Source organism: Salmo trutta, unplaced genomic scaffold (assembly GCF_901001165.1).
Source record: "Salmo trutta unplaced genomic scaffold, fSalTru1.1, whole genome shotgun sequence".
Classification (NCBI taxonomy): Eukaryota; Metazoa; Chordata; class Actinopteri; order Salmoniformes; family Salmonidae; genus Salmo; species Salmo trutta.
Window position 1 is genome coordinate 23054 of NW_021823214.1, and position 22905 is coordinate 45958.

Below are 22905 nucleotides of genomic sequence, written 5' to 3' on the forward strand. Positions count from 1 at the left end.
TAGAGGCAATTGACTGAAGGCTTGTTGGATAGATGGAGCACATCGCTATGGCAACCACCACAGGGACTGGCTCTTTCTCTCTCACCCAGCGAGTCTTGCTGATTGGTTGAGGATCATCGGGGACGGCCCAGAGAGCCGTGTCCCATCTGTTCCCTAACGTGTGGACAGGCAGTACCCTGGTGAAACGCTGTAAGAACACATCCACACTGGCAGTGGTCCAGGCTCACCTTCCTCTCCCTCTGCTTCTCCAGCCAGGAGGAAGACTCACACAGACAACCATATGTCCCAGCTCCCCAGAGCATGCTTAAAGTTCCTATTGAATGAATGTAACTGTATAGTAATAGAGTAGCTTCCACACACTGGTTGAATCAACGTTGTTTCAAATCAAAGTTTATTTGTCACGTGCTCCGAATACAACAGGTGTAGTAGACCTTACAGTGAAATGCTGAATACAACAGGTGTAGACCTTACAGTGAAATGCTGAATACAACAGGTGTAGTAGACCTTACAGAGAAATGCTGAATACAACAGGTGTAGTAGACCTTACAGAGAAATGCTGAATACAACAGGTGTAGTAGACCTTACAGAGAAATGCTGAATACAACAGGTGTAGTAGACCTTACAGAGAAATGCTGAATACAACAGGTGTAGTAGACCTTACAGAGAAATGCTGAATACAACAGGTGTAGTAGACCTTACAGAGAAATGCCGAATACAACAGGTGTAGACCTTACAGTGAAATGCTGAATACAACAGGTGTAGTAGACCTTACAGAGAAATGCTGAATACAACAGGTGTAGTAGACCTTACAGAGAAATGCCGAATACAACAGGTGTAGACCTTACAGAGAAATGCTGAATACAACAGGTGTAGTAGACCTTACAGAGAAATGCTGAATACAACAGGTGTAGTAGACCTTACAGTGAAATGCCGAATACAACAGGTGTAGTAGACCTTACAGTGAAATGCTGAATACAACAGGTGTAGTAGACCTTACAGAGAAATGCTGAATACAACAGGTGTAGACCTTACAGTGAAATGCTGAATACAACAGGTGTAGTAGACCTTACAGTGAAACGCTGAATACAACAGGTGTAGTAGACCTTACAGTGAAATGCTGAATACAACAGGTGTAGTAGACCTTACAGTGAAACGCTGAATACAACAGGTGTAGACCTTACAGTGAAATGCTGAATACAACAGGTGTAGACCTTACAGAGAAATGCTGAATACAACAGGTGTAGTAGACCTTACAGTGAAATGCTGAATACAACAGGTGTAGTAGACCTTACAGAGAAACGCTGAATACAACAGGTGTAGTAGACCTTACAGTGAAATGCTGAACACAACAGGTGTAGTAGACCTTACAGAGAAATGCTGAATACAACAGGTGTAGTAGACCTTACAGAGAAATGCTGAATACAACAGGTGTAGTAGACCTTACAGAGAAATGCTGAATACAACAGGTGTAGTAGACCTTACAGAGAAATGCTGAATACAACAGGTGTAGTAGACCTTACAGAGAAATGCTGAATACAACAGGTGTAGTAGACCTTACAGTGAAATGCTGAATACAACAGGTGTAGTAGACCTTACAGAGAAATGCTGAATACAACAGGTGTAGTAGACCTTACAGAGAAATGCTGAATACAACAGGTGTAGACCTTACAGTGAAATGCTGAATACAACAGGTGTAGTAGACCTTACAGAGAAATGCTGAATACAACAGGTGTAGTAGACCTTACAGAGAAATGCTGAATACAACAGGTGTAGTAGACCTTACAGAGAAATGCTGAATACAACAGGTGTAGACCTTACAGTGAAATGCTTACTTACGGGCTCTAACCAACAGTGCAAAAAAGGTATTAGGTGAACAATAGGTAAGTAAAGAAATAAAAACAACAGTGAAAAATAACAGTAGCGAGGCTATATACAGGCACCGGTTAGTTGGGCTGATTGAGGTAGTATGTACATGTAAATATGGTTAAAGTGACTATGCATATATGATAAACAGAGAGTAGCTGTAGCATAAAATGGCGCTGGAAGAATTGGCAGCAGTTTTACAGGCGCCCAACCAGTTGTGCTACTATGTGGGTTTTTGCGTTATTTGTAACTTATTTTGTACATAATGTTTCTGCCACCGTATCTTACGGAAAAAAAGAGCTTCTGGATATCAGGACAGCGATCACTCACCTCGGATTAGATTTTTTCTTCAACAAGCAGGACATTCTCCAAATACCCAACAGGGCCAACATCCCCGTTATTTGCAAGAGGAAGAGACGCAGCTACAGAGGACACAGACCGGGATGCCTCGTAAGGATCCGCAGAAGGCGACTGGGAAAGCTGCCGTTACCGTCAATATTACTCGCCGATGTGCAATCATTGGACAATAAATTAGACGAGGTACGATCACGAATATCCTACCAACGGGACATCAAACTCTGTAATATCTTATGTTTCACGGAATCGTGGCTGAATGACAACATGGATATTCAGCTAGCGGGATATACGCTGCACCGGCAAGATAGAACAGCACACTCCGGTAAGACCAGGGTGGGATGGTCTGTGCATATTTGTAAACAACAGCTGGTGCATGAAATCTAAGGAAGTCTCTAGATTTTGCTCACCTGAAGTAGAGAATCTTGTGATAAAATGCAGATCACACTATTTGCCTAGAGAGTTTTCAGCTATACTTTTCGTGGCTGTTTATTTACCACCACAGACAGATGCTGGCACTAAGAACGCACTTAGTCAGCTGTATAAGGAAATAAGCAAACAGGAAACCGCTCACCCAGAGTCGGCGCTCCTAGTGGCCGGAGACTTTAATGCAGGGAAACTTAAATCAGTTCTACCTAATTTCTACCAGCATATTAAATGTGCAACCAGAGGGAAAGAAATTCTAGATCACCTGTACTCCACACACAGAGACGCGTACAAAGATCTCCCTCACTCTCCATTTGGTAAATCCGACCACAATTCTATCCTCCTAGTTCCTGCTTACAAGCAAAAATTAAAGCAGGAAGCACCAGTGACTCGGTCTATAACAAAGTGGTCAGGTGAAGCAGATGCTAAACTACAGGACTGTTTTGCTAGCACAGACTGGAATATGTTCCAGGATTCTTCCGATGGCATTGAGGAGTACACCACATCAGTCACTGGCTTTATCAATAAGTGCATCGAGGACGTCGTCCCCACAGTGACTGTACGTACATAGCCCAACCAGAAGCCATGGATTACAGGCAACATTCGCACTGAGCTAAAGGGTAGAGCTGCCGCTTTCAAGGTGCGGGACTCTAACCCGGAAGCTTATAAGAAATCCTGCTATGCCCTCCGATGAACCATCAAACAGGCAAAGCGTCAATACAGGGCTAAGATTGAATCGTACTACAAATCAAAATCAAATCAAATGTATTTATATAGCCCTTCTTACATCAGCTGATATCACAAAGTGCTGTACAGAAACTCAGCCTAAAACCCCAAACAGCAAGCAATGCAGGTGTAGAAGCACGGTGGCTAGGAAAAACTCCCTAGAAAGGCCAAAACCTAGGAAGGAACCTAGAGAGGAACCAGGCTATGAGGGGTGGCCAGTCCTCTTCTGGCTGTGCCGGATGGAGATTATAACAGCACATGGCCTAGATGTTCAAATGTTCATAAATGACCAGCATTGTCAAATAATAATAATCCTAGTAGTTGTCGAGGGTGCAACAAGTCAGTAACACAAGAGTAAGTGTCAGTTGGCTTTTTCATAGCCGATCTTTGAGAGTATCTCTACCGCTCCTGCTGTCTCTAGAGAGTTGAAAACAGCAGGTCTGGGACAGGTAGCACGTCCGGTGAATAGGTCAGGGTTCCAGCAGGTCTGGGACAACAGGTCTGGGACAGGTAGCACGTCCGGTGAACAGGTCAGGGTTCCATAGCTGCAGGCAGAACAGTTGGAACTGGAGCAGCAGCACGGCCAGGTGAACTGGGGACAGCAAGGAGTCATCAAGCCAGGTAGTCCTGAGGCATGGTCCTAGGGCTCAGGTCCTACGAGAGAGAGAAAGAAAAAAAGAAAAAGAGAGAATTAGAGAGAGCATATTTAAATTCACACAGGACACCGGAAAAGACAAGAGAAATACTCCAGATGTGACAGACTGACCCTAGCCCCCGACACATAAACTACTGCAGCATAAATACTGGGGCTGAGACAGGAGGGGTCAGGAGACACTGTGGCCCCATCCGATGAAACCCCCGGACGGGGCCAAACAGGTAGGATATAACCCCACCCACTTTGCCAAAGCACAGCCTCCACACCACCGGAGGGATATCTCCACCACCAACATACCATCCCTGGACAAGGCTGAGTATAGCCCACAAAGATCTCCGCCACGGCACAGCCCAAGGGGGGGCACCAACCCAGACAGGAAGACCACGTCAGTGACTCAACCCACTCAAGTGACGCACCCCTCCCAGGGACGGCATGGAAGAACACCAGTAAGCCAGTGACTCAGCCCCCGTAATAGGGTTAGAGGCAGAGAATCCCAGTGGAAAGAGGGGAAACCGGCCAGGCAGAGACAGCAAGGGCGGTTCGTTACTCCAGCCTTTCCGTTCACCTTCACACCCCTGGGCCAGACTACACTTAATCATAGGACCTACTGAAGAGATATGTCTTCAGTAAAGACTTAAAGGTTGAGACTGAGTCTGCGTCTCTCACATGGGTAGGCAGACTATTCCATAAAAATGGAGCTCTATAGGAGAAAGCCCTGCCTCCAGCTGTTTGCTTAGAAATTCTAGGAACAATTAGGAGGCCCGCGTCTTGTGACCGTAGCGTACGTGTAGGTATGTACGGCAGGACCAAATCGGAAAGATAGGTAGGAGCAAGCCCATGTAATGTTTTGTAGGTTAGCAGTAAAACCTTGAAATCAGCCCTTGCCTTAACAGGAAGCCAGTGTAGGGAGGCTAGCACTGGAGTAATATGATCAAATTTTTTGGTTCTAGTCAGGATTCTAGCAGCCGTATTTAGCACTAACTGAAGTTTATTTAGTGCTTTATCCGGGTAGCCGGAAAGTAGAGCATTGCAGTAGTCCAACCTTGAAGTAACAAAGGCATGGATTAATTTTTCTGCGTCATTTTTGGACAGAAAGTTTCTGATTTTTGCAATGTTACGTAGATGGAAAAAAGCTGTCCTTGAAACAGTCTTGATATGTTCTTCAAAAGAGAGATCAGGGTCCAGAGTAACGCCGAGGTCCTTCACGGTTTTATTTGAGACGACTGTACAACCATCCAGATTAATTGTCAGATTCAACAGAAGATCTCTTTGTTTCTTGGGACCTAGAACAAGCATCTCTGTTTTGTCCGAGTTTAAGAGTAGAAAGTTTGCAGCCATCCACTTCCTTATGTCTGAGACACAGGCTTCTAGCGAGGGCAATTTTGGGGCTTCACCATGTTTCATTGAAATGTACAACTGTGTGTCATCCGCATAGCAGTGAAATTTAACATTATGTTTTCGAATGACATCCCCAAGAGGTAAAATATATAGTGAAAACAATAGTGGTCCTAAAACGGAACCTTGAGGAACACCGAAATTTACAGTTGATTTGTCAGAGGACAAACCATTCACAGAGACAAACTGATATCTTTCCGACAGATAAGACCTAAACCAGGCCAGAACTTGTCCATGTAGACCAATTTGGGTTTCCAATCTCTCCAAAAGAATGTGGTGATCGATGGTATCAAAAGCAGCACTAAGATCTAGGAGCACGAGGACAGACGCAGAACCTTGGTCTGACGTCATTAAAAGGTCATTTACCACCTTCACAAGTGCAGTCTCAGTGCTATGATGGGGTCTAAAACCAGACTGAAGCGTTTTGTGTACATTGTTTGTCTTCAGGAAGGCAGTGAGTTGCTGCGCAACAGCTTTTTAATTTTTTTTTCAGAGGAATGGAAGATTCGATATAGGCCGATTAGTTTTTTTATAATTTCTGGGTCAAGATTTGGCTTTTTCAAGAGAGTCTTTATTACTGCCACTTTTAGTGAGTTTGGTACACATCCGGTGGATAGAGAGCCGTTTATTATGTTCAACATAGGAGGGCCAAGCACAGAAAGCAACTCTTTCAGTAGTTTAGTTGGAATAGGGTCCAGTATGCAGCTTGAAGGTTTAGAGGCCATGATTATTTTCATCATTGTGTCAAGAGATACACTTTAGTGTCTCCCTTGATCCTAGGTCCTGGCAGGGTTGTGCAGACTCAGGACAACGGAGCTTTGGAGGAATACGCAGATTTAAAGAGGAGTCCGTAATTTGCTTTCTAATGATCATGATCTTTTCCTCAAAGAAGTTCATGAATTCATCACTGCTGAAGTGAGAGCCATCCTCTCCTGGGGAATGCTGCTTTTTAGTTAACTTTGCGACAGTATCAAAAATAAATTTCGGATTGTTCTTATTTTCCTCAATTAAGTTGGAAAAATAGGATGATCGAGCAGCAGTGAGGGCTCGTCGATACTGCACGGTACTGTCTTTCCAAGCTAGTCGGAAGACTTCCAGTTTGGTGTGGCGCCATTTCCGTTCCAATTTTCTGGAAGCTTGCTTCAGAGCTCGTGTATTTTCTGTATACCAGGGAGCTAGTTTCTTATGACAAATGTTTTTAGTTTTTAGGGGTGCAACTGCATCTAGGGTATTGCGCAAGGTTAAATTGAGTTCCTCGGTTAGGTGGTTAACTGATTTTTGTCCTCTGACGTCCTTGGGTAGGCAGAGGGAGTCTGGAAGGGCATCAAGGAATCTTTGGGTTGTCTGAGAATTTATAGCACGACTTTTAATGCTTCTTGGTTGGGGTCTGAGCAGATTATTTGTTGCGATTGCGAACGTAATAAAATGGTGGTCCGATAGTCCAGGATTATGAGGAAAAACATTAAGATCCACAACATTTATTCCATGGGACAAAACTAGGTCCAGAGTATGACTGGCAGTGAGTAGGTCCAGAGACATGTTGGACAAAACCCACTGAGTCGATGATGGCTCCGAAAAAGCCTTTTGGAGTGGGTCTGTGGACTTTTCCATGTGAATATTAAAGTCACCAAAAATTAGAATATTATCTGCGATGACTACAAGGTCCGATAGGAATTCAGGGAACTCAGTGAGGAACGCTGCATATGGCCCAGGAGGCCTGTAAACAGTAGCTATAAAAAGTGATTGAGTAGGCTGCATAGATTTCATGACTAGAAGCTCAAAAGACGAAAACGTCGTTGTTTTTTGGGGGGTAAATTTAAATTTGCTATCGTAAATGTTAGCAACACCTCCGCCTTTGCGGGATGCGCGGGGGAAATGGTCACTAGTGTAACCAGGGGGTGAGGCCTCATTTAACACAGTAAATTCATCAGGCTTAAGCCATGTTTCAGTCAGGCCAATCACATCAAGATTATGATCAGTGATTAGTTCATTGACTATAACTGCCTTTGAAGTGAGGGATCTAACATTAAGTAGTCCTATTTTGAGATGTGAGGTATCACAATCTCTTTCAATAATGGCAGGAATGGAGGAGGTCTTTATACTAGTGAGATTGCTAAAGCGAACACCGCCATCTTTAATTTTGCCCAGCCTAGATCGAGGCACAGACACGGTCTCAATGGGGATAGCTGAGCTGACTACACTGACTGTGCTAGTGGCAGACTCCACTAAGCTGGCAGGCTGGCTAACAGCCTGCTGCCTGGCCTGCACCCTATTTCATTGTGGAGCTGGAGGAGTTAGAGCCCTGTCTATGTTCGTAGATAAGATGAGAGCACCCCTCCAGCTAGGATGGAGTCCGTCACTCCTCAACAGGCCAGGCTTGGTCCTATTTGTGGGTGAGTCCCAGAAAGAGGGCCAATTATCTACAAATTCTATCTTTTGGGAGGGGCAGAAAACAGTTTTCAACCAGCGATTGAGTTGTGAGACTCTGCTGTAGAGCTCATCACTCCCCCTAACTGGGAGGGGGCCAGAGACAATTACTCGATGCCGACACATCTTTCTAGCTGATTTACACGCTGAAGCTATGTTGCGCTTGGTGACCTCTGACTGTTTCATCCTAACATCGTTGGTGCCGACGTGGACAACAATATCTCTATACTCTCTACACTTGCCAGTTTTAGCTTTAGCCAGCACCGTCTTTAGATTAGCCTTAACGTCGGTAGCCCTGTCCCCTGGTAAACAGTGTATGATCGCTGGATGATTCGTTTTTTGTCTAATACTACGGGTAATGGAGTCGCCAATGACTAGGGTTTTCAATTTGTCAGAGCTAATGGTAGGAAGCTTCGGCGTCTCAGACCCCATAACGGGAGGACCAGAGAAGTTTCTGACTCGCTTAATGGGGACAACCGGTTGAAAGTTTCTGTCGGCTGAATAAGCGACACCGGTTGAGCATTCCTACAGTGTTTCCCTCCAGAAGCCATGAGAAAGTTGTCCGGCTGCGGGGATCGTGCGAGGGGGTTTATACTAACGTTACTATCTGTACTTACTGGTGGCACAGACGCTGTTTCATCCTTTCCTACACTGAAATTACCCTTGCCTAACGATTGCGTCTGAAGCTGGGCTTGCAGCACAGCTATCCTTGCCGTAAGGCGATCGTTCTCCTGTATATTATGAGTACAGCGACTGCAGTTAGAAGGCATCATGTTAATGTTACTTAGCTTCGGCTGTTTGAAGTCCTGACAAACCATGTCCAGATAAAACCTCCGGGGTGAAAAAGTTGAATGAAAAAAGTTGAGTGAGGGAAAAACAAAAAATATACGGTAATGAAAAAGTAAAAACCGTGAAGTAGTCAGGTAGCAAAGTAAGATCGGCAACAAAACGCACAGCAGCACGTAAACAAGTCTGCAAGTCTGCTCCGATGCTCGTTGGATGTGGCAGGGCTTGCAAACTATTACAGACTACAGCCGCGTCACAGTCACTTCTATGCTAGCTTCGAGGCAAGCAACACTGAGGCATGCATGAGAGTATCAGCTGTTCCGGATGACTGTGTGATCACGCTCTCCGTAGCCGACGTGAGTAAGACCTTTAAACAGGTCATTATTCACAAGGCTGTGGGGCCAGACGGATTACCAGGACGTGTGCTCCGGGCATGTGCTGACCAACTGGCAGGTGTCTTCACTGACATTTTCAACATGTCCCTGATTGAGTCTGTAATACCAACATGTTTCAAGCAGACCACCATAGTCCCTGTTCCCAAGAACACGAAGGCAACCTGCCTAAATGACTACAGACCCGTAGCACTCTCGTCCATAGCCATGAAGTGCTTTGAAAGGCTGGTAATGGCTCACATCAACACCATTATCCCAGAAACGCTAGACCCACTCCAATTTGCATACGGCCCAAACAGATCCACAGATGATGCAATCTCTATTGCACTCCACACTGCCCTTTCCCACCTGGACAAAAATAACACCTTAGTGAGAATTATATTCATTGACTACAGCTCAGCGTTCAACAACATAGTACCCTCAAAGCTCATCACTAAGCTAAGGATCCTGGGACTAAACACCTCCCTCTGCAACTGGATCCTGGACTTCCTGGCAGGTCGCCCCCAGGTGGTAAGGGTAGGTAGCAACACATCTGCCACGCTGATCCTCAACACAGGGGCCCCTCAGGGGTGCGTGCTCAGTCCCCTCCTGTACTCCTTGTTTAACCACGACTGCATGGCCAGGCACGACTCCAAAACCATCGTTAAGTTTGCAGTCGACACAACAGTGGGAGGCCTGATCACCGACAACGACCAGACAGCCTATAGGGAGGAGGTCAGAGACCTGGCCGGGTGGTGCCAGAATAACCTATCCCTCAACGTAACTAAGACTAAGGAGATGATTGTGGACTACAGGAAAAGGAGGACCGAGCACGCCTCCATTCTCATCGACGGGGTTGTAGTGGAGCAGGTTGAGCGCTTCAAGTTCCTTGGTGTCCTCATCACCAACAAACTAGAATGGTCCAAAAACACCAAGACAGTTGTGAAGAGAGCACGACAATGTCTAATCCCCCTCAGGAAACGAAAAAGATTTGTCATGGGTCCTCAGATCCTCAAAAGGTTCTACAGCTGCAACATCGAGAGTATCCTGACTGGTTGCTTCACTGCCTGGTATGGCAATTGCTCGGCCTCTGACCGCAAGGCAGACAGAATCATCATGTCAATGAAATTACATTGAACCAACGTGGAATAGAAGTTGAATTGACGTCTGTGCCCAGTGGATTAATACTGTTTATTAACTTGTTTGGCAGATGACTGACATGCCTCCCTCCCTCTCTTTGTCTCTGTCTCTCTCTCTATCGCTGTCTCTTACCATCTCTCCCCCCAGACCATCTGAGGTGCACCCAGAGCCTCCTGTTGGTGCTCCTGAGGGCCCGTCAGAGGCTGAAGCTGGGTACCTGCAGGTGCTGGACAGTGAGGGTCGACCCTTGTGTCTGTCCTGCCACAAGGCCTGTGGGTCCACCGGAGGAGCCTGGGACACCTGCTTCTGTAGCCAGACGTAAGTCGCTGCATCATCAAAGTAAAGCCAAGTTCACCCATCAATGGTGTTGTATATCCTGCTATTATTAGTGTTGCCTCGTAGGCCTGCTGTGTTCCTTTATTAAAGCTCTACAAAGGAAACATCGTTATTCTGTTGTATTCTACTTCATCTATCCTATCATAGATGTCAGGAGGAGTTCCAGCTACGCTCCAGCCAGGCCTACATGCGTGCCCGGGTACTGCAGACGGAGCAGGGGGTGTGTCAGAGCTGCGGCCTGCAAGCCCACCAGCTGTACCTGAAGGTCCGCGACGCCCCGCCCACACACAGGAAGGAGATGCTAGAGAACACCTGGCTGGCCCAGCTGTCACTCAAACAGGTTGGTTGGTTTGGATGTCTTTAGCCCCCCAGGTCTGTGATACAGAGAGGGACCTAGGACCATTCCATTACTCTGTATGGGGGGACCTAGGACCATTCCATTACTCTGTATGGGGGGACCTAGGACCATTCCATTACTCTGTATGGGGTCTGACCTACACTACCTGAGCTCTCTTAGCCAGAATACAGTCTTCTACATGACTTCATAAGCCCTTTACAGACAGGAGATTTTTAAAGGTCCACAAATCTACAGACAGAGAGAACAGGAGGGTAAAAGTCATACTATTGATGTGGGTTGATTTTCAACTGGATTTATCAAAGAGCAGTATCATCTCTCTCTTCTCAAATTAGCATATCACATTACTGAAGTTGTACAGAAAACACTCAGCTGAAATGGATAGGACCCATTTAGACAGTTGAAGCCACTTATGATATAAAGCAGAGTGTGTAGCATCGAGAACAGACGGGTTTCACCTGTTCCAACTAATCCCCTGGATCTGGGGAGACATTATATTATACACTGGGAGAGGAGGGGGAGAGAGAAGAGGATAACACTCAGTCCTCTCTACTACTGACTGACACTTATCTTCCTTGGAATCGGCTGCTTTGTGCTGGGGGAAGATAAACCATTAGATGTGGAGGGGGTGTGGGTGGAGGGGGTGTGTGTGTGTGTGTGTGTGTGTGGAGGGGGTGTGTGTGTGTGTGTGGAGGGGTGTGTGTGTGTGTGTGGAGGGGGTGTGTGTGTGTGTGTGGAGGGGGTGTGTGTGTGTGTGTGGAGGGGGTGTGTGTGTGTGTGTGTGTGGAGGGGGTGTGTGTGTGTGTGTGTGTGGAGGGGGTGTGTGTGTGTGTGTGTGTGGAGGGGGTGTGTGTGTGTGTGTGTGTGGAGGGGGTGTGTGTGTGTGTGGAGGGGGTGTGTGTGTGTGGGTGGAGGGGGTGTGTGTGTGTGGAGGGGGTGTGTGTGTGGAGGGGGTGTATGTGTGTGGAGGGGGTGTATGTGTGTGGAGGGGGTGTGTGTGGGTGGAGGGGGGGGGTGGGTGGAGGGGGTGTACTGTACTGTACTGTGGACACACAAGTTCCTCTCTCAGCCTGTGTGCATGTGTGACTTCCTCTCTCTCGGCTCACAGTAAATAGATTGGCCAGTACTGTCAGATCCTCCATGGATTTCTCCCACAGCTCAACCTCACCTCAGCCAAGAGCCTGTTTGATTTGGCTCTGCCATTTCTACTGTAAAGACCTTGTGCCGTCTCGCTCACAGATCAATGGCTGGATTTGGCCTGACACTAACAGGACCTCTGTACTGCACAGAAACCACTGAGAACAACTGCTGATTAATACATTGTATTGGTGCGCTGGTCATTGTGTCTGTGTGTGATGGTGTGTGTGCATGCTGGTTTCTGGGCTGAATCGTCCCCAGGGTTCCCCTTCTCTGGTTTTAGTAGAGGGTTTCTAAGGCATTCGTACACCAGTGAGGGAATACAGAGTGAATGTTCTGTATGGAGCGAGGAGGGGGGGGATGCAGAGTGAATGTTCTGTATGGAGCGAGGGGGGGGGGGGGAATACAGAGTGAATGTTCTGTATGGAGCGAGGAGGGGGGGGGGATGCAGAGTGAATGTTCTGTATGGAGCGAGGAGGGGGGGGGATGCAGAGTGAATGTTCTGTATGGAGCGAGGAGGGGGGGGGATGCAGAGTGAATGTTCTGTATGGAGCGAGGAGGGGGGGGGGAATGCAGAGTGAATGTTCTGTATGGAGCGGGGGGGGGGGATGCAGAGTGAATGTTCTGTATGGAGCGAGGAGGGGGGGGGAATGCAGAGTGAATGTTCTGTATGGAGCGGGGGGGGGGGGGAATGCAGAGTGAATGTTCTGTATGGAGCGGGGGGGGGTGCAGAGTGAATGTTCTGTATGGAGCGGGGGGGGGGGGAATGCAGAGTGAATGTTCTGTATGGAGCGAGGAGGGGGGGAATGCAGAGTTAATGTTCTGTATGGAGCGGGGAGGGGGGGGAATGCAGAGTGAATGTTCTGTATGGAGCGAGGGGGGGGGGGGGGGTCGGTAGTCATGGTGGAACGGAGCTTGCTCCTGAGTACAGCTTTGCTTTTCTTCTCCTCTCTGGTTCTCTTGTGGCTAATGTTGGGAGAGCGCTACTCTAACTACCACTTCTACCCAGGAATGGAGATTGATTTCTGGGCTGAATTGTCCCCAGGGTTCCCCTTCTCTGGCTCTTTCCACATAAAATGGAGAAAAGAAAAGGCTTAGCTTCAAATTGAAATGCCTCCATTTTGGTTCTAGTGTTCCCCAGCTCCAGGCCATAGAACTAGAATTACAGGCGTTTGATTTCCTACCGGTTCCCAGAGTCCCCAACTCGTTCTCTTACATTAGAGCCTTGTCATTCTCACTGTCTGAAGAGAGACAGACGGACACAGACAAACAGCCAGCCTGAGGAAATGTGATGCTGACATGGGAAGGCTGACAAGATCCTATTATGAAAAACACATGGACAAAACTCACAAGGGATTTTACAAATATTTCTTACACCAAATTGTTTGTTTACCCGTTTGAGCTAAAAAAACTGTAAATGATATAATCATTATACTACCTCTTTACTGAAAAATGTATTTATTAAAATTGTCTGTGTTGTGTCCAGCTGAATGAGATGATTCGAGCCCCCGTGGAGGGTCAGTTCTGGCAGGTGGACCACATCCGACCCGTCTACAGTGGGGGAGGACAGTGTTCCCTGGACAACCTACAGACACTCTGCACCGTCTGCCACAGAACCGTAAGAGTCCAGTACACACAGACACACACACACACACACCATCACACACAGACACACAGTGTTCACTGGACAACCCGCACCGTCTGCCACAGAACCACAAGGGTCCTGGTCCCCGCTCCTCTGAGTCCACATAAACACTCAGTCCCACATGGTGCTTCATTACACCCTAGCCATATGCACTCTCAAACCACCACCATGATATAATACCATGTTATAATATAATACCATATTATAGTATAATACCATGTTATAGTATAATACCATGTTATAGTATAATAACATTTTATAGTATAATACCATGTTATAGTATAATACCATGTTATAGTATAATACCATGTTATAGTATAATACCATGTTATAGTATAATACCATGTTATAGTATAATACCATGTTATAGTATAATACCATGTATAGAATAATACCATGTTATAATATATACTATATACCATGTTATATACTATAATACCATCTTATAATATAATACCATGTTATAGTATAATACCATGTTATAGTATAGTACCATAGTATAATACCATGTTATAGTATAATACCATGTTATAATATAATACACCACCATGTTATAATATAATACACCACCATGTTATAATATAATACCGTGTTATAGTATAATACCGTGTTATAGTATAATACCGTGTTATAGTATAATACCGTGTTATAGTATAATACCATGTTATAATTAGAGGTTGCCCGATTATGATTTTTTTTTGATACCGATTATTGGAGAACCAAAAACGGGCGTTACCGATTAATCGGCCAATATTATATATTTTTTTGGGTAATAATGACAATTACAACAATACTGAATGAACACTTATTTTAACTTAATATAATACATCAATAAAATCAATTTAGCCTCAAATAAATAATGAAACATGTTCAATTTGGTTTAAATAATGCAAAAACAAAGAGTTAGAGAAGAAAGTAAAAGTGCAATATGTGCCATGTAAGAAAGCTAATGTTTAAGTGCCTTGCTCAGAACATGAGAACATATGAAAGCTGGTGGTTCCTTTTAACATGAGTCTTCAATATTCCCAGGTAAGAAGTTTTAGGTTGTAGTTATTATAGGAATTATAGGACTATTTCTCTCTATACAATTTGTATATCATATACCTTTGACTATTGGATGTTCTTATAGGCACTTTAGTATTGCCAGTGTAACAGTATAGCTTCCGTCCCTCTCCTCGCTCCTACCTGGGCTCGAACCAGGAACACATCAACAACAGCCACCCTGGAAGCAGCGTTTCCCATGCAGAGCAAGGGGAACAACTACGCCAAGTCTCAGAGCGAGTGACGTTTGAAACGCTATTAGCACGCACCCGCTAACTAGCTAGCCATTTCACATCGGTTACACCAGCCTAATCTTGGAAGTTGATAGGCTTGAAGTCATAAACAGCGCAATGCTTGAAGCACAGCGAAGAGCTGCTGGCAAAACGCACATAAGTGCTGTTTGAATGAATGCTTACGAGCCTGCTGCTGCCTACCACCGCTCAGTCAGACTGCTCTATCAAATCATAGACTTAATTATAACATAATAACACACAGAAATACGAGCCTTAGGTCGTTAATATGGTCGAATCCGGAAACTTTCATCTCGAAAACAAAAAGTTTTTTCCTTTCAGTGAAAACCGTTCCGTATTTTATCTAACGGGTGGCATCCCTAAGTCTAAATATTCCTGTTACATTGCGCAACCTTCAATGTTATGTCATAATTACGTAAAATTGTGGCAAATTAGTTCGCAACGAGCCAGGCGGCCCAAACTGTTGCATATACCCTGACTGCGTGCAATGAACGCAAAATGACACAATTTCACCTGGTTAATATTGCCTGCTAACCTGGATTTCATTTAGCTAAATATGCAGGTTTAAAAATATATACTTCTGTGTATTGATTATAAGAAAGGCATTGATGTTTATGGTTAGGTACAGTCTTGCAACGATTGTGCTTTTTTCGCAAATGCGCGTTTGTTAAATCATCGGCTCTCTTTGTTAGGAAGAAAGTCTTCACAGTTCGCAACGAGCCAGGCGGCCCAAACTGCTGCATATACCCTGACTCAGTTTGCAAGAGAAGTGACACATTTTCCCTAGTTAAAAGAAATTCATGTTAGCAGGTAATATTAACTAAATATGCAGGTTTAAAAATATATACTTGTGTATTGATTTTAAGAAAGGCATTGATTATGGTTGGAGCAACGTGTACCTAAGCGATTATATGCAACGCAGGACAGGCTAGATAAACTAGTAATATCATCAACCATGTGTTATTAACTAGTGATTATGATTGTTTTTTCTAAGATAAGTTTAATGCTAGCTAGCAACTTACCTTGGCTTCTTACTGCATTCGCGTAACAGGCAGGCTCTTCGTGGAGTGCAATGTAAAGCAGGTGGTTAGAGCGTTGGACTAGTTAACCATAAGGTTGCAAGATTGAATCCCCGAGCTGACAAGGTAAAATCTGTCGTTCTGCCCCTGAACAAGGCAGTTAACCCACCGTTCCTAGGCCGTCATTGAAAATAAGAATGTGTCCTTAATAACTGACTTGCCTAGTTAAATAAAGGTCTAAACATTTTTTTTTTTAATAAATAAAAAATAATCGCCCAAATCGGTGTCCAAAAATACCGATTTCCGATTGTTATAACTTGAAATCGGCCCTAATTAATCGGCCATTCCGATTAATCGGTCGACCTCTAGTTATAATACCATGTTATATATAGTATAATACCATGTTATAGTATAATACCATGTTATAGTATAATACCTTGTTATAATATAATACCATGTTATAATATAACACCATGTTATAATATAACACCATGTTATAATACACCATGTTATAATATAATACAGTATTGATGACAGTATGCTGTTTGTTTTATAGAGGACAGAGTATTGATGGCAGTATGTTGTTTGTTTTACAGAGGACAGAGTATTGGCCTTCCCTGTAGCTCAGTTGGTAGAGCATGGTGTTTGCAACACCAGGGTTGTGGGTTCGATTCCCACGGGGGGCCAGCACAGGAAAAAAAAAAAAAAAATGTATGAAATTGTATGAAATGTATGCATTCACTACTGTAAGTCGCTCTGGATAAGAGCGTCTGCTAAATGACTAAAATGTAAAAATGTAATGTATTGATGACAGTATGTTTGTTTTACAGAGGACAGAGTATTGATGACAGTATGTTGTTTGTTTTACAGAGGACAGAGTATTGATGACAGTATGTTGTTTGTTTTACAGAGGACAGAGTATTGATGACAGTATGTTTGTTTTACAGAGGACAGAGTATTGATGACAGTATGTTGTTTGTTTTACAGAGGACAGAGTATTGATGACAGTATGTTGTTTGTTTTACAGAGGACAGAGTATTGATGACAGTATGTTGTTTGTTTTACAGAGGACAGAGTATTGATGACAGTATGTTGTTTGTTTTACAGAGGACAGAGTATTGATGACAGTATGTTGTTTGTTTTACAGAGGACAGCTCAGCAAGCCAAAGACAGAAGCCAGATGAAGAAAGGACTGGCAGCCTCCAAGGTGGCTTCAGACATCACTCGCTTCTTCATAAAGAAATGAAAATTAAATGAAATGTTTTCCTCATCCAAGGAAGGAGGGAAAGTTGGAGGAGTACTGAGTGACATAGGAAGGATGCTTCTTGAGTGTGTTGTCATCTCTGTGAAGAAGGCTACATGTCACAGTGGGTTCTCAATGCTGCCACTACTGTCCATGTTATGGATTCACCAGCAATCCAATGCAATGTAGAGGCACATAGCCTCCTTCCTTTAACTTCATCATGTTCAAGTTGGATCATTGAGATTGTTGGTGTGAAGACTGTTCTTTCAGGGTTGTTTTTGTTGAGTTACCTGAATAGATTTAACTAAACAATGCTGCCTGTATCAATGCAAATGTTCCAAATGTGCAGCTACGCTCCTTCCCATGTTGTCCCCGAACCGTCAGCAGTGAGCCTGGGTTGATTTATAACAGGCTTATCTAGCTCAGATACAGGCTGAACTGAACCAAGCTGGGCAGGCTGCTGCCTGTTTGAATTGCCAGCCTGCCTGCCTGCCTGCCTGCCTGCCTGCCTGCCTGCCGAGCGCTCGCTGCTATTTTAGGTTGTGCAAACTTGGTAGAAAAACCCTGATATGTGTGATGCTCTAGTTTACATCTTGACAGGATATCACAAGCAAGTGTTTTCCTTCATGTCCTCTACATGTAGTCTAGTTGATAGTGTCTATGTCCTCTACATGTAGTCTAGTTGGTAGTGTCTTTATGTCCTCTACATGTAGTCTAGTTGATAGTCTATGTCCTCTACATGTAGTCTAGTTGATAGTCTATGTCCTCTACATGTAGTCTAGTTGGTAGTGTCTTTATGTCCTCTACATGTAGTCTAGTTGGTAGTGTCTTTATGTCCTCTACATGTAGTCTAGTTGATAGTCTTTATGTCCTCTACATGTAGTCTAGTTGATAGTCTTTATGTCCTCTACATGTAGTCTAGTTGATAGTCTATGTCCTCTACATGTAGTCTAGTTGATAGTCTATGTCCTCTACATGTAGTCTAGTTGGTAGTGTCTTTATGTCCTCTACATGTAGTCTAGTTGGTAGTGTCTTTATGTCCTCTACATGTAGTCTAGTTGATAGTCTATGTCCTCTACATGTAGTCTAGTTGGTAGTGTCTTTATGTCCTCTACATGTAGTCTAGTTGATAGTCTATGTCCTCTACATGTAGTCTAGTTGATAGTCTATGTCCTCTACATGTAGTCTAGTTGGTAGTGTCTTTATGTCCTCTACATGTAGTCTAGTTGATAGTCTTTATGTCCTCTACATGTAGTCTAGTTGATAGTCTATGTCCTCTACATGTAGTCTAGTTGATAGTGTCTTTATGTCCTCTACATGTAGTCTAGTTGATAGTGTCTTTGTCCTCTACATGTAGTCTAGTTGATAGTGTCTTTATGTCCTCTACATGTAGTCTAGTTGATAGTGTCTTTATGTCCTCTACATGTAGTCTAGTTGATAGTGTCTTTATGTCCTCTACATGTAGTCTAGTTGGTAGTGTCTTTATGTCCTCTACATGTAGTCTAGTTGGTAGTGTCTTTATGTCCTCTACATGTAGTCTAGTTGGTAGTGTCTTTATGTCCTCTACATGTAGTCTAGTTGATAGTGTCTTTATGTCCTCTACATGTAGTCTAGTTGATAGTGTCTTTATGTCCTCTACATGTAGTCTAGTTGATAGTGTCTTTATGTCCTCTACATGTAGTCTAGTTGGTAGTGTCTTTATGTCCTCTACATGTAGTCTAGTTGATAGTGTCTTTATGTCCTCTACATGTAGTCTAGTTGATAGTGTCTTTATGTCCTCTACATGTAGTCTAGTTGGTAGTGTCTTTATGTCCTCTACATGTAGTCTAGTTGATAGTCTATGTCCTCTACATGTAGTCTAGTTGATAGTCTATGTCCTCTACATGTAGTCTAGTTGGTAGTGTCTTTATGTCCTCTACATGTAGTCTAGTTGATAGTCTTTATGTCCTCTACATGTAGTCTAGTTGATAGTCTTTATGTCCTCTACATGTAGTCTAGTTGATAGTCTATGTCCTCTACATGTAGTCTAGTTGATAGTCTATGTCCTCTACATGTAGTCTAGTTGGTAGTGTCTTTATGTCCTCTACATGTAGTCTAGTTGGTAGTGTCTTTATGTCCTCTACATGTAGTCTAGTTGATAGTCTATGTCCTCTACATGTAGTCTAGTTGGTAGTGTCTTTATGTCCTCTACATGTAGTCTAGTTGATAGTCTATGTCCTCTACATGTAGTCTAGTTGATAGTCTATGTCCTCTACATGTAGTCTAGTTGGTAGTGTCTTTATGTCCTCTACATGTAGTCTAGTTGATAGTCTTTATGTCCTCTACATGTAGTCTAGTTGATAGTCTTTATGTCCTCTACATGTAGTCTAGTTGATAGTCTATGTCCTCTACATGTAGTCTAGTTGATAGTGTCTTTATGTCCTCTACATGTAGTCTAGTTGATAGTGTCTTTGTCCTCTACATGTAGTCTAGTTGATAGTGTCTTTATGTCCTCTACATGTAGTCTAGTTGATAGTGTCTTTATGTCCTCTACATGTAGTCTAGTTGATAGTGTCTTTATGTCCTCTACATGTAGTCTAGTTGGTAGTGTCTTTATGTCCTCTACATGTAGTCTAGTTGGTAGTGTCTTTATGTCCTCTACATGTAGTCTAGTTGGTAGTGTCTTTATGTCCTCTACATGTAGTCTAGTTGATAGTGTCTTTATGTCCTCTACATGTAGTCTAGTTGATAGTGTCTTTATGTCCTCTACATGTAGTCTAGTTGATAGTGTCTTTATGTCCTCTACATGTAGTCTAGTTGGTAGTGTCTTTATGTCCTCTACATGTAGTCTAGTTGATAGTGTCTTTATGTCCTCTACATGTAGTCTAGTTGGTAGTGTCTTTATGTCCTCTACATGTAGTCTAGTTGGTAGTGTCTTTATGTCCTCTACATGTAGTCTAGTTTATAGTGTCTTTATGTCCTCTACATGTAGTCTAGTTGATAGTGTCTTTATGTCCTCTACATGTAGTCTAGTTGATAGTCTTTATGTCCTCTACATGTAGTCTAGTTGATAGTGTCTTTATGTCCTCTACATGTAGTCTAGTTGATAGTGTCTTTATGTCCTCTACATGTAGTCTAGTTGATAGTCTATGTCCTCTACATGTAGTCTAGTTGATAGTCTATGTCCTCTACATGTAGTCTAGTTGATAGTGTCTTTATGTCCTCTACATGTAGTCTAGTTGATAGTGTCTTTATGTCCTCTACATGTAGTCTAGTTGGTAGTGTCTTTATGTCCTCTACATGTAGTCTAGTTGATACTGTCTTTGTCCTCTACATGTAGTCTAGTTGATAGTGTCTTTATGTCCTCTACATGTAGTCTAGTTGATAGTCTATGTCCTCTACATGTAGTCTAGTTGGTAGTGTCTTTATGTCCTCTACATGTAGTCTAGTTGGTAGTGTCTTTATGTCCTCTACATGTAGTCTAGTTGATAGTCTATGTCCTCTACATGTAGTCTAGTTGGTAGTGTCTTTATGTCCTCTACATGTAGTCTAGTTGGTAGTGTCTTTATGTCCTCTACATGTAGTCTAGTTGGTAGTGTCTTTATGTCCTCTACATGTAGTCTAGTTGATAGTCTATGTCCTCTACATGTAGTCTAGTTGATAGTGTCTTTATGTCCTCTACATGTAGTCTAGTTGATAGTGTCTTTATGTCCTCTACATGTAGTCTAGTTGGTAGTGTCTTTATGTCCTCTACATGTAGTCTAGTTGGTAGTGTCTTTATGTCCTCTACATGTAGTCTAGTTGGTAGTGTCTTTATGTCCTCTACATGTAGTCTAGTTGATAGTGTCTTTATGTCCTCTACATGTAGTCTAGTTGATAGTGTCTTTATGTCCTCTACATGTAGTCTAGTTGGTAGTGTCTTTATGTCCTCTACATGTAGTCTAGTTGATAGTGTCTTTATGTCCTCTACATGTAGTCTAGTTGGTAGTGTCTTTATGTCCTCTACATGTAGTCTAGTTGATAGTGTCTTTATGTCCTCTACATGTAGTCTAGTTGATAGTGTCTTTATGTCCTCTACATGTAGTCTAGTTGGTAGTGTCTTTATGTCCTCTACATGTAGTCTAGTTGATAGTGTCTTTATGTCCTCTACATGTAGTCTAGTTGGTAGTGTCTTTATGTCCTCTACATGTAGTGTCTTTATGTCCTCTACATGTAGTCTAGTTGATAGTGTCTTTATGTCCTCTACATGTAGTCTAGTTGATAGTGTCTTTATGTCCTCTACATGTAGTCTAGTTGATAGTGTCTTTATGTCCTCTACATGTAGTCTAGTTGATAGTCTTTATGTCCTCTACATGTAGTCTAGTTGATAGTCTATGTCCTCTACATGTGGTCTAGTTGATAGTCTTTATGTCCTCTACATGTAGTCTAGTTGATAGTGTCTTTATGTCCTCTACATGTAGTCTAGTTGGTAGTGTCTTTATGTCCTCTACATGTAGTCTAGTTGGTAGTGTCTTTATGTCCTCTACATGTAGTCTAGTTGATAGTCTATGTCCTCTACATGTAGTCTAGTTGGTAGTGTCTTTATGTCCTCTACATGTAGTCTAGTTGATAGTCTATGTCCTCTACATGTAGTCTAGTTGGTAGTGTCTTTATGTCCTCTACATGTAGTCTAGTTGGTAGTGTCTTTATGTCCTCTACATGTAGTCTAGTTGATAGTCTTTATGTCCTCTACATGTAGTCTAGTTGATAGTCTTTATGTCCTCTACATGTAGTCTAGTTGATAGTCTATGTCCTCTACATGTAGTCTAGTTGATAGTCTATGTCCTCTACATGTAGTCTAGTTGATAGTGTCTTTATGTCCTCTACATGTAGTCTAGTTGGTAGTGTCTTTATGTCCTCTACATGTAGTCTAGTTGGTAGTGTCTTTATGTCCTCTACATGTAGTCTAGTTGGTAGTGTCTTTATGTCCTCTACATGTAGTCTAGTTGATAGTCTATGTCCTCTACATGTAGTCTAGTTGATAGTCTATGTCCTCTACATGTAGTCTAGTTGGTAGTGTCTTTATGTCCTCTACATGTAGTCTAGTTGGTAGTGTCTTTATGTCCTCTACATGTAGTCTAGTTGATAGTCTATGTCCTCTACATGTAGTCTAGTTGGTAGTGTCTTTATGTCCTCTACATGTAGTCTAGTTGATAGTCTATGTCCTCTACATGTAGTCTAGTTGATAGTCTATGTCCTCTACATGTAGTCTAGTTGGTAGTGTCTTTATGTCCTCTACATGTAGTCTAGTTGATAGTCTTTATGTCCTCTACATGTAGTCTAGTTGGTAGTGTCTTTATGTCCTCTACATGTAGTCTAGTTGGTAGTGTCTTATGTCCTCTACATGTAGTCTAGTTGATAGTCTATGTCCTCTACATGTAGTCTAGTTGGTAGTGTCTTTATGTCCTCTACATGTAGTCTAGTTGATAGTCTATGTCCTCTACATGTAGTCTAGTTGGTAGTGTCTTTATGTCCTCTACATGTAGTCTAGTTGGTAGTGTCTTTATGTCCTCTACATGTAGTCTAGTTGATAGTCTATGTCCTCTACATGTAGTCTAGTTGATAGTCTATGTCCTCTACATGTAGTCTAGTTGGTAGTGTCTTTATGTCCTCTACATGTAGTCTAGTTGGTAGTGTCTTTATGTCCTCTACATGTAGTCTAGTTGATAGTCTATGTCCTCTACATGTAGTCTAGTTGGTAGTGTCTTTATGTCCTC

At 43.1% G+C, this 22905-nt stretch overlaps 1 protein-coding gene across 1 annotated transcript in view; it reads left to right on the forward strand.

Moving 5' to 3' along the window:
- The window catches only part of LOC115189696 (DNA annealing helicase and endonuclease ZRANB3-like), a 38979-nt gene extending 21483 nt beyond the window's left edge, over nucleotides 1-17496 (forward strand). The window contains exons 10-13 of the mRNA XM_029748237.1: nucleotides 10291-10461; nucleotides 10627-10819; nucleotides 13458-13589; nucleotides 17075-17496. Of these exons, the coding sequence (XP_029604097.1) occupies nucleotides 10291-10461; nucleotides 10627-10819; nucleotides 13458-13589; nucleotides 17075-17173 (595 nt within the window). The 3' untranslated portion in view covers nucleotides 17174-17496. The remainder of the gene's footprint in view (nucleotides 1-10290; nucleotides 10462-10626; nucleotides 10820-13457; nucleotides 13590-17074) is intronic.
- Nucleotides 17497-22905: the final 5409 nt, after the last annotated feature.